At 43.2% G+C, this 16,754-nt stretch overlaps 1 protein-coding gene across 1 annotated transcript in view; it reads right to left on the minus strand.

The window, feature by feature from the left end:
• MYCBP2 (MYC binding protein 2) overlaps window positions 1-16,285 on the minus strand; it is a 175,113-nt gene extending 158,828 nt beyond the window's left edge. The window contains exon 1 of the mRNA XM_066545089.1: window positions 16,014-16,285. Within this exon, the coding sequence (XP_066401186.1) occupies window positions 16,014-16,285 (272 nt within the window). The remainder of the gene's footprint in view (window positions 1-16,013) is intronic.
• Between the last annotated feature and the right edge of the window lie 469 nt (window positions 16,286-16,754).

Genomic DNA, 16,754 nt, shown 5'->3' on the forward strand with positions numbered 1-16,754 from the left:
TTTCATATCTTCATTACAGAAAAATCAGTTTATTTTTCTCTTTTTCCACAATTTGCTAGATTTTTTTTTCCAAGTCTGAGGAAAAATGAGTCTTCTGACAATTAAGCAGTCTCAATTCAGCCTAAGCCATAACTCATTTACATCATTACCATCTAATTTCACTATTCTTTCATAGTAACCGGTCAGTTTTCAGAAAACAGTGGAAAAAAACAAAAGTGGGAAAAAAAAAGTCCCACAATGCTGAAATACAAAGAAAAGGTCAAGAATTACCTCAGATTTCTTACAGAAAAGAATCTTTCACAATTTTAAATAAAATTCTGAAATGTTCCAGGATGGCTACTTCTGAATCACAATCACTTTATAATTTTATAGAATGTGTAGAATCTCTCATGAGGTACCTTTTATTCATTGCTGATTTTATGTTTTTGCTTACTGGTTTGGTAGTGGGATTTTCTGAAGCAAAACATTTACATTCTTAACTGCATCTTCTACAGTTTTCATCCTCTGTTAACTTTTTTATCTACAATCTCAGTTCCAGCTCTGAAATTGTCAGAGAGCGACTATACAGTTCAGGACCTAGGACAGATCCAGATGCAGAGCAACAGCTACTACCTGTTCTCACAGGCTTCCCCTTCAACAGCCATTACACAGCATCTCTCCAGGGTGGGCTCCTGTGTAGCTTTAAATCTACTTTACAGTTGTTCTATCCAGAACAAAGGCAGCCAAATCATCAGGCTGAAGGTAACACACCTAAAAATTCTAGTTGAGGAAGGATACAGTCTAGACAATGATACAACAGGAGCAACAGATGTTGCTTTTCTTAATTGCACCTGCTTGAAAATCACAGAAACGTAAAATACCTGATAGGTCCCAATTAAGTCACTCCAAAGGTCTTCTTTTTGTAGGCTGAACAATCCCAATTCTCTCAGCCTTTCCTCATAGGAGAGGTGCTCCATCTCTCGAAACATCTTGGGAACCCTCCCTTGGACTCCAGCAAGTCCATGTCCTTACTGTAACAGGGACGTACCTGGATCATGCCCAGCCTCTCACCTACTACTACCCCCAAATCCTTCTTTGTGGGGGGCTACTCCATCTGTTCCTGTTCATCCCCAAGCCTGTGTTAATAACAAGGGCTGCCCCAACCCAGGTGAAGCACCTTGTACTTGGCCTTGATAAACCTTTTGAGATTCCCATGGGCCCAAGGGAATGTTTCCAGGTGCAGGCCCAAGGCTGGAGTAAGAGCTCTGATGTACTCATTCATCTGCTATAACAAGATACACCAGACCTGCACCAGACTTGGCTGTTGTACAGAAAACCAGAAAGGATTCTTCTGATGAAATACAACAATGTACATTTTTAAGGTTTTTTTCCTTCTCTTCCGTAAATGAGTAATCTATCTGACACTTGATCACACAAAGAACAATACTGTTATGAAAAGCAACTTAAAAGCAACCACAGTTTCTGCTGGACATCCTTATTTCCCAAGTCATTTACTCCATTCTCTGAATTGCTCCAAAACAGTTCTTAAATCTGTAATTGAGCTTCAAGGAAACTTAATATCAAACACAGAGAACTACAGCTAATAAATATCAGTTCACTCATCAGCAAGAAACTTACTATACACACATCTCATTGCCATAGAAGTTCAACTATAAGAGCTTCAAAATAAAGGAAAGGGAATACTAAGGAAAAAATGGTTATCAAGTCTGCTCAGAAGATCTGAGGAGATCTCAAAATTGTGTGACCATCTTACTTTAAAGGACATCCCGACTTGCTGTCAACAACTGAGAAGCATCTGGCAAACAGCCAAAGGGGAACAAAGAAAAGAAGTTGTTCAAGAGAAGTTTGGAACATACAAGCAACCGCTCACATGAAGGAGTTGACATTGATAAGAAACAGAACAAAGCAAGTGGGCAGAGCTTCAATGGCCTAACCTATAGACAGAGAAGAGCTTTTATGACCAGAGAACTGAGTATCAATAAAACTACATAGAGGCTGCATGTTGTCAAGGAGATGAAGATACCATGTGAAAAAAAGCAAGTAACAAACCTTGCTGTAAAACATACTGGAGTTACTGCTTGCATACTCCCTATTTTGGTACCTCTCCACATGTACATAAGCTTCAGTCTTCAGCAGTCTTATTTCCATGAACTGGACAGTTGCTTTTTTTTGAAAGCAACTACTTGTTTTAAAAGCCTCTACATACATCATCTCCCATATACCCTCCCTGTACCATACACAGTATAGGTATATGTACTGTGTCCTTGCAAACAAAATACTTTTATTCCTCCTATCTCAATGTAATCTCTCAGCACTGTTATTTCAGCTGCCAAGAATTCTACCATCTGTAATGAAAAACAGCCTTACAAAAAGTCCCATAAAGTAACCCAAAGTAAACAACTCACCTAAACAAAATGCTATACACCTTCTACAAAGCTGGCATACAGAATGAGTCGCTTTAAGGTACGTGCTTTAACATTGCATCTTTAACTGTAAAATAGGAGATGCTCAGAAAACGGCTCTAATGTTAGGCCCAGCCTGTACCAAACATCTGATTCTGTCCTCGCTTTTGTGTTTCTCCATCTAACTCACACCAATACAGATCTACCAATTAGTGTCAAAGTGGTGCAAGTCAAGAGGACTCAGCAAATGTTCCATGACATTTAGAAGTTGTTGAAGCACCCTGCAACTGAACTTTCCTAAGGCTTTCCACGGTTAACTTTCCTTCCTAGCAGATACCTTCCATTGATAACTAAGTAGCCAACATGGTTATCCTTCAATCTACTGCTGGAACATCCAGGACACTTTCAACTATGGGGAAGGACAGTGCCAGCGGGCTGCAAGAACAAAGAAGGGAAATAAATATCACTCAAAACCCCCAACCTGCTCTTGCCTTGATAAACAAAATGTCTGCTTACAAACAATAGCTCCAAGAGCTTTTTAATGCTTCGTTTTCCATATCAACTACAGTTGATATGCCTATCAAATTTCCAAAAGGACTTGCCATAGTACAGTTGACAGGGAACTAAATACATATATATAAACTGAAAGCTGGCACACAAATGCTTATCATACAAATATATAAATTCTCAGTGTAATGCCAAACTAAGTATTGGCAAGCTTTATGAAATAAACATGCACCACGTATATACTATACTATATACTTACATGACAAACAGACCCAAAATTTTACAAATTACAAATAGAAAAAAACCAAGAATATTGATTTCTGAAGAAATAAATGTACTAAATCTTTTCACTTTGATTTGGCAATGAAATCTACAGAGCACCTGAGGAAAAAAATGCTTTATATAAGCCTGGTTAGTAATGCTGGATTTTACACTGTATCTGAAAAAAAAATTATTGCTTTGTAAAATATTTAATAAAAAACCCCTCCATGAAGCAGTTGCTTGACCTTCACTTCCTCTTTGCACAGTTGCAGGTAAGATAGGAAAATAAGATACTGCTTCTGCCAACATCACAGCCAAAGTAGCTCAGTTGCAAGATAGTTAGCTCACAAAACATTTTTGCCTGTTGTTACAGTTTTAATACATTTGCTCCCAAAAGGGAAAAAAAAAAAAGTGGAAGCTTGTAAAGAGAAAAGCTAAGATTTTTGCAGTAATATTTCCAAACTGGGAACTAACTGCCACTAGACAACACCCAGCAAGACTTCAACACACAAAACACCCTAAATTCAAAAATACTCTAAATAATAAATTACTTACATTTGTATTTTGTTACCATGCAGTTCTTCTACAAGAATGCTTGGCCAAATATGCTGCTTTGTCCTATCTGAAACTGCAAGTGAACCTTTTCAGTTCTTCTCACATTTCCTTTACTCATATCAAGCTATAGCAGGAAGATCTGATACGTTTCTAAAAATGTTTACAACAAAAAGAAGGGCAAGGACAATCTCCATCCTGTAAAGGATGAGGAAAATGTAGAGGTACTTAATCCTTCTCTGTTTTAGTCTAGTTGTGTTCTCAGGGTATTCAACACTCATCATCCAAGGGGAAATGATCAGTGACTTGCTACACCACTTAGACACACGCAGGTTTACAGGGCCAGGTGGGATCCACCAGAGTACTGCAGGAGCTGGCAGGAGGGCTCCCTGAACCCCTTTCCATCATCACTCACCAGCAGCTCTGCCTAACCAGGGAGGTTCCACTTGACTGAAAGTCACTGCATGTGCCACCCAATTACAAGAAATTCTGGAAGGAGAATTCAGGGAAGGAACTAAAGCCCTGTAAGCCTGACCTCAGTGCTGGCTAAGGTCATGGAGCAGATCACACTGAGTACCATCACATGGCACATACAGGACAACCAGGTCACCAGGGCTGCCAACATGGGTTTATGGAAAGGAGGTCCTGCTTGACCAACCTGATCTCCTTCTGTGACCAGGTGTCCCACTTAGTGGAAGAGGGAAAGGTTGTGGATGTTGTCTACCTGGCCTTTATAAAGCCTTCGGACACTGTTTCTCACAACATTTTTTTGGAAAAACTGGTGGCTTATGGCTTGGGAGGGGACTCTTTGCTGGGCTGAGGCCAAATGTGTGAGGTTCAACAAGGCCAAGTGCTGGATCCTGCACTTGGGTCTTGACAACCACTTGCACACTACAGGCTGGGAGAAGGGCTGGAAAGCTGCCCATTAGAAAAGGGTCTGGGGCTGCTGGTTGACAGCTACTGAACATGAGCCAGCAGAGCACCCAGGTGGCCAAGAAGGCCAATGACATCTTGGCCTGTATCAGACATAGGGTGGCCAGGAGGGCCAGAGCAGTGATCACCCCCTGTACTGTGCAATGTTAAGGTCACACCTTGAAACCTGTGTTCAGTTTTGGACTCCTCACTCCAAAATTGCTAGAGTGTGCCCAGAGAAAGACAGAAAAGCTACTTATGTGTCTGGAGAAAAAGTCTTATGAGGAAGGGCTGAGATAGCTGGAGTTGTTCAGCCTGGAGAAAGGGAGGCTCAGGGGAGACCTTATTCCTCCACACAACTCTGAAAAAGGTTGTAGCCAGATGGGGGTCAGTCTCTCTTCTCAAGCAACCAGCAACAGCACAAAAGGAAACAGCCTCAAGCTGGACGGTTTACATTGGATATTGGGGGAAAATTGTTCAGCACAAGGGTTTTCAAGAACTGGAACACACTGTCCTGAGAGTGGTAGAATCACCACCACCAGACGTATTTAATAGGTGCAAGAGTCCTATTGTCATTACATTGCAAAGGTTCCATATTGCTAGAGCTTCACACCTCCTTGATGTTTCTTGTAGGCAGCTCCTCCAGGCACTGACTCTTCCTTGGCCTCACAGCAGCCAACTGACTCCAGTTCCCCCACAGCCACCCAATCCACTCTTTTATAGCACTCTTCTGATTGCCTACAGGTGCAGCCTGTCAAAATCAGGCCTGCTCCTAATTGGCTCAGCTGCAACTCTTTAGGGGGAAAGATGACTACCTTTATTTACTTATGTTCTATCGCCCTACAGGTGTGTAGATGTAGCTGTCAGGGACACAGTTTAGTGATGGACTTGGCAGTGCTGGGTTAGAAGTGGAACCACTGATATTAAAGGTCTTCTCCAACCTAAACTATTTAATGATTCTGTTTCTAGTACCACAACAACCACCATCTTAAAACACATCTCTGCTGGAAGATCTGCTTGCTCAGTACCATGTCTGTGACATTCCCTGTGACACATCTTTTCAGAGGACAAATGAACTTCGTATTGAACCTACGTCCTCCTTAAGGACTATAGAATCCCATCATTTAGGTTAGAAGGGACCTGTAAAGGTAACACTTTTTTTTTTTTTACTGTGAGGGTGACTGAGCACTAGCACAGGTTGCAAGCAAGGCTGTGGAGTCTCCATCCATATTCAAAACCATCTGGCAAGTGGCTGCAGGTGGTCCTGTTTGAGCAGAAGTGTGGACCAGATGAACTTCAGAGGTCACTTCCAACCTGAATCGTTCTGTGATTCTGTGTTTGATTCTGTCAAACCCTGCTGAAGCAGTGTCAGAGACAGTAAGGTGCCCACTACCATGTGCAGTGGCACTTTTAGTACTACCAAGGAGATATAAGCCTCTCTGGATAACACTTGCCAATGCTTGACCTTTCTCATAGTGAAGAATTGCTTTCTTGGAATGCACTGGAATTCTGTGAATTTTAATTTGTGCCACATCAGTGCCATGTCAGGGTGGGGGACACTACTGAGAAGCATCCGGCTCTCCCTTCTTTATTCCCTCACTGCATTAACAAAATCACTCCTGAACCTCCTCTTCTCCAGGCTAATAATCCCAGCCCTCTCAGCCTTTCCTTACTGAAGAAAAGCTCCAGATCCTTAATCACCAACATGACCCTGCCCTTAACTCTTCGCAGTACCTCTCTCCTCTACTGGGAAGCCCAGAACTGGACACTCCAGATGCAGCCTCATCAGAGAGTAGAGAGCACCTCCTTCAAGCAGCTGGCAACACTCTTCCTAACACAGCCTAGAAGGCTTCTGCCACCTTTGCCACGGCAGTGCATTACTGGCACACAGATGGTTGCCAACCAGTACATCAAAGCTACTTCTCTGCAGAGCTGTCTCCTAGCTGGTCAGCCCCTCAATGCTATTTCATCCGTGATGGAGGATTGTGCAATTCCCCTTGGGGCACTTTAAAAATCCCACTCAGCCCAAATCTCCAGCCTGGCCCATCCCTCTGAACACAAACACAACCATGTGGTATATGAGGAACTCCTCTGTTTGATGCCATATGGGAACTTGCTGTGGAGACAGTGTCCCAGCATTCAGGCCATTAGTGAAGATGCTAGGCAGCATTTGCCCCAGTATCAGCTTCTAGAGTACATGACTGACAACTTGACTCTGGCTGGACTTCATGTCACAAACCTCTAGGCCCAGACACTCAGCCAGTTCTCAATCTACTTCACTGTCCACTTATGTAACCCATCCACTGTCAGCCTGTGCATGCTGTGGGAGGCAGTATCAAAAGCCTTACTCGAGTTGAGGTACAGCACATCCACTGCTCTGCCTGCCTGTATCTGTAGATTGCCTACAGTTATTTTTCACCAAGGCCTGCAAATTTTTAAGGAATTCAGCCATAAGAATCATTAGAGTGGGAAACTCTTCAGCTTGATAGGTGGACCTCAAAACAGCACTGAGAGCACAACTAATATTTTCCATAAATAATAAAAACTTAGTATTTTTTATTGTTGACGGTATTATCTCAGATAAACTCAAATATTTAAAGTTATTGGTGTTTTTATTTAGTAAGCCTAAAATTTAACAGTTTTAGTGAAATGGACAATAAGTCAACTGTCATTCAAAGAGCCACCTGTATGCTCTCCAAGCCATTACCAGCTTATACACTATCTTCTTTAAATAATTAATCAAGCATTCTGACGTGAATTTTCATCCATGCCAATAATAAAAGGAAAGTCAGGGCTTAAGCAGTATATATACAAATGGAAAAATCATCAAAATCCTGCCCCCTAAATCCGTAAATCAGGGTAAGGAACATCAGCTGCAATCCAATTACCACAGGCTTAGAGGAAAACATAGGCAGAGTAGTAGGACAGGTTTACTCTGGGCTTCTAAGGCATCTGAAAAGAAAAGGTTAAAAAAAGTCAGAACAGAAAAAAAAGGCCACCCTACTCATTGATTTTCCAGTTGGGATTTTTATGTGCTATTGTTGGTGAGCTGAAATCACACATCTTTTTAATCATTACTTTAATTTCATAACTGAGGACTATTTTACTGTGACAATAACTTTCTTAACAACTACCATTTTTCTGAAAACCAAAACTCTGGAGGCTTAAGAATTATTCCAGCTGCTGGAATACCCTAAGGCCTCTCCAATAATAACAGAAACAAATACTACAGGTTCTAAAAATGAAATCAAAACCCAAGTGCACAAGTAAAATGCAACTGCTTTTCATTTGACCATGACAAAAGTGCAAAACAGTATCTGATCCCTTTTGTAACTGGAAAGGTTTCCAGAACAGCATAAATCTGTCTCAGATGAAGAAAAGCAACTTAAAAGAAAGCATCCCTCCGAAGTGGTCTCCACACAAAGAGAACAGCTTTCAGTACAACCATTGACAATTGGAGTTTCTTTTCTGTAATTACCTGATTTTTCATTATTCACTTCAATGCTGTCTATGAAATTAGATCTGCAAGAACAGATGCAGGAAAACCCTTATTCCTCAAGTTTGTCAATGCAAATGTTTATCCTTAAACACTTCTAGGACTTTTTTTTATATTTGGAAAGTCATCCAGCCAAAGCAAGGATGACAAAATCTGCACTTTTGGCCACTCTGCTATCTAAACACAACCACCAAAATTAAAGTGTACATACAAAGCTATCTTACACAGAATCATATCAGCAGAATTTTAATTTAGCAAATATGCTACATGAAATAAAGGAAAATCTGTACTTATTAAGAACAAGCCCATTACTAGTGATTAATGACAGTGTAACATCTTTAAAGTGATTACTATCAAAAGCAAACCAAAGAAATTCAAACTTAGTCTGCAACAAATAGCAGAAGACAACTGCCAAGTGCAAACAACTGAAAACTCACCAGTTTATAGCTGTCAATGGTCTACCCTGTATAGCAGTACATTCTAGAAATAAAAGTGGATAGAGAATCAATTGGTTTGAAGAGAAAAGGAATAGTGACATGACTACTCTGAAAACATACAAGTATAATGAAGATATATGAGCACATCTGTTGGAAAGAATTATGCATTGGCTAGTGGGAGAGAAGCAAGGCCAAATCAGATAGGAAAGTCACAAGTGACTACATGTAACATGGTTAAACAAAATGAAGAAGAGGCTGAAATAATAAAAATAGAATAAGGTATTTATATAACAACAAGCTCATCTCAGTGTAACGTAAATGACTGGCTGCAGATCTGTATAGACACAGCAATAGAAAAGATGAGCAATGTTACTGACTGCAACAAGGAGCACAGCAGAGAAGTAATACTTCTGTTTTAATCCCATTAAGGTTAAAACTCTTAGCTACAAACTTTTCCAGACTGACAGAGATCATGGCCAAAATAATCAAAATACCACAGCATCTGTGAATTTAAACTACAAGCAACAGATTTCCGCTTTTGACCTTATCTGGCTTTGGCTACAATAAAATTTTTCTTCCAAGCAGCTTGTATCATGTTTGTATGTTTTGGATTTGTGATGGGAACAGTGCTGGTAGCACACCTGTTCTTTATCTGTTGCTGACTAACACTTGGACAGGGTCAAGGCCTTTCCAGTTTCTCACACTGCCAGCAAGTAAGCTGGGGGTGCACAAGAAGCTGGGAGGGGATATAACTGGGACAGCTGAATCCAACTGACCAAAAGGATATTCTCTATCACATGACATCATGATCAGTACATAAAACAGGGAGGAAGAAAGAAGTAGGGGGACAATACATTCAGAGTTATGGTGTTTGTCTTCCCAACTCACAGGGAATGATGAAGCTCTGCTTTCCTGGAGATAGCTGAACATCAGCCTGCTGATGGTAAGGAAGGAATCAATTAATTCCTTGATTTGCTTTGCTTGTATGCACAGCTTTTGCTTTACCTACTTAACTGTCTTTACCTCAGCCCCTGAGTTTTCACATTTTTATCTTTCCAGCTGTCCCCCATCCCACTGCAGGGGGAAATAACCAAGGAGCCATGCAGTGCTCAGCTGCCCACTGAGGTTACATCACATACACCCTTTAACAGAAACTACAGAGCATTTTCCAAGAGTTTTAAACCTATTACATATGACAATAATGCTTGGAACACAAGCCTAAAAAAGTTAAGGAATGAAAATGAAAACAACGAACAGCAGTAATCTAACCACGCATCCCCAATATCATGTGGAGACAAGGAAACTCAGTTTTTGATTTTTGTTTATAATGTGTACAACAGGTATAAATTTAGATTTATTACACTAACAACAAGAAAATTTTTCTCAAGCCCAAGTAGTCATAGATATACTAGACGCAGAGAAATAACAATCATTCAGTTTAAGTTCATCAACACATTCATCAGTCTGAAGTCAATGAGCTTATAACATACTATATACTATGATACCATAAGAAAAAATAATATAAAGCATATCAATATGCTTTGAAACATATGAAACACTAAATCTAAAAGTACAGAAACCATCTGCCTTAAGGCAGTCAAAGCATAAGTTATTCTCCTGTGTTAATTTCTAGTATTCATCCTTTGAAGGGGCACAGTGGTAGGAACTGGCTGTGAAAGACCAAAGGAACAGACCAGCTTCAAAATGTATTTACAACATGAAGTTAATTATAGGAGTACTATTCCATTTAGCACGTGAGCACAAGGCAGGGTTTATGGCAAGCAAGGTAAGAAAGAAAAAGACAAAAATGTAACCATGTGTTCAAGTAATGCTGCAAGGGATCAAATTTTCTAAGTAAACAAAGGATTAGGAAACCAGTTTGCATGAAGTACCTTGAAACTGTGTTATTGATACATCCCATGTGCTTTCTATAAAGATATAAACAGTCTTTATCTTTAAATCATGGGTTTGGCAAAACATACATAGTCATATGTCAGGAAGAGAATTTACTGAAAAAAAAATCTTCAAAATATTTTGGCCAGAAGGCAGATCATAATATGGGAGGAAAACCAAAACTAAACCCTGACAGCTGATAGTTAACATAGCAGAAAAACAAATTCAACATCAAGTTTTTCAGTATGCAGGAAACACATTTACTACATTTAATATGGCTAGCAGTGAGGAATGGTAACTTATTAAATTGCTCCAGCCCAACCTTAACTGCCTCAACTTGCTACCCAACAAACCATCAGTGTGCCAGAGCTGATTGTGTAACAAACTGAAACTTTAACTAGCATGTCCTCTCCGTTTAAACTAAAAAATACAACATTCAAAAAATCCATCACAAACTGTGGATTCATGTTTTGATTTTTCCCATTACTTCTATAAATTATTTTTTACAAATATACTCAAATAAAATGCCCATCTTAAGCCTCTCAATGGAATGTTATTTGGCTTTTTCCAGCTTCTATTATGTTTCCTAGACCAACACTGAACAAATACAACCATGTTAGACTGAGAGACAACTAGAGGTTTTTAAAAAAAACTACTACATAAAACTGTTTTCCTTAACAGAATACAAGGTAAGTAAATAAAAATACACTATTTTAGTCATTTGCTAAACCCCATTAACCAGCAGGGGAATACAGTGTTAAAACACTACTACACTGCAGCTAAAAAGCCTAGAGCAGAGAGCAACTCTCATCAGCTCTTCTAATGCACTGCTTAATCTAAGACTCAACAGCACATCAATTTCCCAATCGAACAGTTTTAGTTTACACAAAACTTGAACTCTCTTTTGTAAAATTACATCTACAAAACAAAAGAACAGAAAAACAGATAACAGAAACTAGACTAGAGTATTTCAGTTGGAAAGGAGCTATGGAGCAAATCTTTGCACAGGAATAACCAGGAAAATGGAGTAGGTAATGTAATACCACTATCGTTTTACTAGTCTTTGTACACATAATCTTTATTTTTTTAACTAAATAAATGCTTCCTAACTTTTTGCAATTATTATTCCATATTAAAAGAGCAACAAGTTCCAAACCAAAAAATCTAACAGCTTTTGTAAAGGCTTTAGATCTGAAGAAATTAAGGCTTTCTTGTGTACCAACAATCAAATTCACACAAATCTCATTCACCAAAATTTACTCAAAAATAGTTTTCACAAAATCTTTAAATCCTCACAAGGCAAAGCTGAAGCTTCAGTAATATTGCTGCACTAAATTTTCAAGTATATATACTCCAAACATCTCAAATAAGCACTGCTTTACTGACTATAAGTAAGGGTATAAGGGAAGACTGTACATTTTTAAAAGCCTAAAGACTAACCTAATGTCCAGAGGATGTATAATTTACAATTACAAGTGTGAATGAGTAACCTACTTTCAAAATGTGCTATAATCATCTAGCTGAAACAATCAACATGAAATAAAGTTGGCTGGCTCTTCAGCCAAAATAGCTAGTAAAAACAGCCATCTAATTTCTAGTTATTATAAGAAATCTTACATTCCCATCATCACTGAAATTTTCCTGGCCTCAGTGAGACCACAACACTAGAGTTCACAACACAAAGAGAAGCTTTCATTTTTTTGAAGGATCTAAGTTGAGAGGCAACTTTAGCAACAAAGTAATGGTCATTTTGGCATGAGTATGAACTCACTGTCATTTTAGAGTACACTGCCATTGCAATACAACAATTTCAAGTTAGTCCAAATTATGCAGTGAACACTTCCACTACAAAACAGGTCACACTAAAGCCATTATGAATTTATATGGCTATCCATATTTGACAAGAAGTATCAAAGAACATGCTGAGCCTAACTGATAATTCTGGTAGTATGTAAATAGGGGAAAGGACAGTAAAGGGACTGGCAACTCAGGGAAACCCTCCAAGATGCACAAGCAATAATAGCAGTAATTCAGATGGATAGGGATGCTTGTTAGGATTAAGTTATATGACAGAAAAAGCGCATCTGAAGACAGCAAAAATGTGAAAATCAGAAACACCTTACTTGGCAAATACAGAGCCTTGGTACAGCACTAAAACCAGTACCCACTTGCAGTTTTGTCCACCCAGAACCCAGCATACAAGACAACAGTTTAACATGAATTTTTAGTTGCCCTCTGAAGAGGCCAATTCTTCCTACTAGCGTTTTACACACTAGTAAGTTACACTAGACATTATGCAGTTATTTTCAAATACTTCAGTGGCCACAAAACAGAGACTATAAACTGAGGCATGCTCAGAGTAGATTTTTCTTCCAAACCAATCCTGAATTGACAACTAAATTGTCCACTGCCGGTAGTACTGCAGCAGATCCTTAACATTGTTATCTGCACACAGACAACGGCATGTTAAATCACAGAATTGGATACTTTTTTCTGTTTCCTTCCATAAAATTATTAGGTTGACACGAGTGACAAAAGTAAGTTTCTTGGTTCCTGCCTCTCTGTACACAAAAATCTTTGTGCAACCCTTCACCTCGCGCTGTCACAAGTACAATCACAAGGTGAGCCAGATCAGGGAATTAGTCCGGATTACAACAAACCAGTTTTGCCAAGTTAATTTTAACCCAGAGTGAGTCTCTAATCTGTTACTGCAAGACACTACAGAAGTATTATGTCAGCGTGGCAGGGGGAGCAAGCACACCAACCAACCCATCTCCTGTGGAGACCAGTGTTCATGACACTGCAGCCTGTATCACATGAGGAAATGCAAAGCACTGCTGGTTCTGTTTCAAAGCCAATTACTGCATCCTACTCAACACGTGATATTCATCCCTTCCGATGACAGCCAGCACAAACACCTTGCAAATGTGATACTAATCTTGTGACTTTCAGATAATCTCCACAATGTCTGATTTCCTTTTCTACACAAAAGCACTTTCATACTGCTTGCCAGTTCTTCATAAACACTAAAGTTAGGTTTGGAATAGAAGCACTTACTGAGACAGGCATTGGTCACGGCCCATGAAGTGCAGAGTATAATTCTGCAGACTTGAAGCAAAAATTCCACATCAACTTATTGCAAATAGGTTGCACTATCATTCTTCACATTAGTCTTCTTGGAACACATGAAGAATTTTATTACTATTGATAAGCCAATTTGTTTAGCTTTTTTTCAGTTACTTCAAGTTGTTTTTCTAGTCACATGCACTCTTACTGACAATCTTACTGATTAAGAGGCTTCAGATTTTCCAGATATACAAAAATCAAGTTAGGACTTCTGTCATAACCTATATTATCTTAAGCTCCATTTAATTTATGTAGCATTGTTTTCTACCACAGCAACTAGATGCAGACACAGTTAAATTTAAAGCTCCCTTTAGGAAATATTTGGAATTTGTATTAGTTTTGTAAAAAGGCATAAAAGGTCAAAAAGACCATAAAAGGTTAAAAAGACCATTTCTGTTTAAGTCTACCAGGCAGCTGAAGTATTTTGCAGTATTTTGACACCAATACGGAGAAAAGGTGGAGACCACAAGCAATATCTTGGCTGCCATCAGTCTGCCACATAAGATAGTGGGGGTAGTGATAGCAGGAAACTAGATAATTATTAAATATTCCACCTCTCAAAAGTCTAATACACACTGGCTGTATTCACCAGTATTAACTACCTGCCATTTACTTGCCAAAGCCTAATATAACCTGTTTGCTCTGTACAAGGAGTCTATCTTCTTTGACTTGACCTCAGAAACATCAATTAAAAGAAGCATTAACATTTACACACACCTAAAGCTAGTATTTTCTACAATTTTAAGTATAAGGGATCGCAGTTGAATCATCCTGAAACCAAAAGACATGGAGCACACGACTAATGCAAAACTACAGCTTTAAAAAATACACACCCCTTTGGGCAAAATCCAGACAGGTATTTGAGCAGTGAGGAGCAATTGCACAGCTGATTTCCTTGCATTTAATAGTATCCTTACATTCAGCTCTTGCAATCCTGGGCTTAAATGATACAAAGCTCAGAAGCGGGAAGAGATTTAATGGAAAAGGTATAAGCAATGGACTAAGGAATATGTGGAGTAAGAAAACACTTGCTGGTCTTCAGGGGGGAAAGAAGAGCTATAGTTTCCCTATCATACACTCTGAAAAGAAGTCGGTAGTTGCAAAGATGTCAACTACCCATGCTATCAGTCCACGTTTCCAGCATTTACCATAAAGCAAATTGGGAAAGGTAATGTGCCTTATGTTAATTCCACTCCTGGACACAGCTTTCTGGGGCGAGGGGGGTGGGGGGTAAGCCCTGCTGTCAAGTCCGACTAACAAAAACCTGAAGAAGCCAAGCAGGCAACCTCCTCGTGCTTTACACCCGTTTGCAAACTTGAAACAACGGTGACTCAAAGCTCTCCGTAGGACCCGGCCACACACATCATCAGCCTAAGGAGCAGCACAAGCTGAGAACACAGGAAGGTGCCGGTTTCATGTCATCCACATCCTCAGCGACCTCCGGAGGGGAACAATGGGGAGCGCCCGGCACCATGGGGGAGCCCTTCACACGGCGAGACCGGGCACCCCGCCACGGCCTGCAGGGCCGGGAGGATCCGCCCGGGTCGGGCCGAGGGCTGTGGGCTAAGGGCGGCCTCCCCTCCCACCCCTACGGCTCCGCACCGCTACAGCCCGCAGCTCCCTCCCCGCCCGGAGGAGCAACAGGCACCCTGCTGCGGCCCCAGAGCCGGCCGGCAGGACCAGGAATGGGAGCGCTGAGGGGCATCATCCGCCGGGGAGGGGTGCTCGGCAACCAGGCGGGGCCACACCGCACCCCAGAACCCCCCGGCTCCCCCCACAAGGCGCTGCCTCCTTCCAGACACCGAGGCCGCCTACATGGCGATGGCAAAGGGGGAACATGACCCAAAGAGGAGGAGGAAAAATAAGGCAGGGTAGCTAAAGGCAGCCCCAGTACATGGAAAAAGCGGCACGGTCTCTCGTTCGGGTAACACAGCCAGTGGGAGCCGCGGGCACCCTGCGCAGCCTGTCTTGGGAGAGACCACGGGATTCAGCCCGTTTCGGCAAGCCTGGCCGGAGCGGGGTCTGCCCGAGGGCCCAGCTTGGCATTCTCTATCCCCCCAGGGGAGCTGGGCCGCACACTGGGGCGGGCACAGGTAACTCTGCCCCGGAGGGCCCCGGGAGAGGGGGCGGCAGCGCCATCTGCGCGGTATCGCCGGCCAAGCGAGCGGCGGGGCCCGGGCGGCACCTGGGCAGCCGCCGGGTTACATCACCACCCCTTCCCTCCGTCCGTCCCCCGGGGCGCGGCGACGCGGCCACATGGCAGCGGGGACACACAGCCGCGCTGCCCGGCACGGGGGCGGGGAGGAGGATGAGGAGGGCGGCTGCCGGGAGGGAGGAAGGTGCACGCGCCGGGCCGCTCCCAGCCGGCGATGGGAGGGGTGGCGGGGGCTGCGCGTCTGGCCCGGGAAGGAGCGCGGCGCGCGTTACCTGCCCGGGTGGCTCCCCAGCTCACGGTCGCTCAGCGCCGCCGTGTAAATCCTCCGGTATCTGTCGGCCAGGGCCTTCCCGGAGAGCAGCAGCTGGTAGCGGCTCCGGCACCCCAGCGGCGGGGCGGGCAGGGCTCCCAGCCCGCCGGCCGAGCCCTCCTCGGGCCCCATGGCCGGAGCGGCGCCGCCGGAGGAGAAGGAGTAGCCGCGTTCGGCCCCGGTGCAGGCGGCGGCGGCTCCCGCAGAGGCGGCGGCGGCTGCAGCGCTGCTCATCCCCCTCCCCGCCCGCCCCCTGCTTGCGGCGGCGCCGCCTCCTGGCGCGGCGCGGACACAGGCGGCTCCCGCTGCCTTCACCGTCGGGGCCCGGCCATGGCGAGGCCGCAGGAGGCGCCGCAGGAGCCGCCCTTCAGGCTGCGCATCCACCCGCGTTGCGGGAACACCCCGCTCTTCCCTTCCTCCAGCGGCGGCTCCAGGCCCCAGCTACCCGCCGCTCGCCTTCCGCCCCGAGCACAGCGCCCGCCGCCACCGAGTCCCGGGAGGGACCGTGCACTGCCGGGACCGGGGGGTGGGGGGGGCGGGCTGCTTGCTTCCCCCTTCCCGCTACAGGGTGTGTGCGTGGGGGCGGAGGCCGGCGGTGCCGCTTCCCCTCCGGAGTTTGTGCTCGGCGCTGCCACCGCCCTCTCCCGCACGGCCGCCCCGGCCCCGCCTCCCTCCCGCGGGCAGCGCGGCCGCAGGGCGCATG

The sequence above is a fragment of the Molothrus aeneus genome, chromosome 2, assembly GCF_037042795.1.
Source record: "Molothrus aeneus isolate 106 chromosome 2, BPBGC_Maene_1.0, whole genome shotgun sequence".
NCBI classification, from domain to species: Eukaryota; Metazoa; Chordata; class Aves; order Passeriformes; family Icteridae; genus Molothrus; species Molothrus aeneus.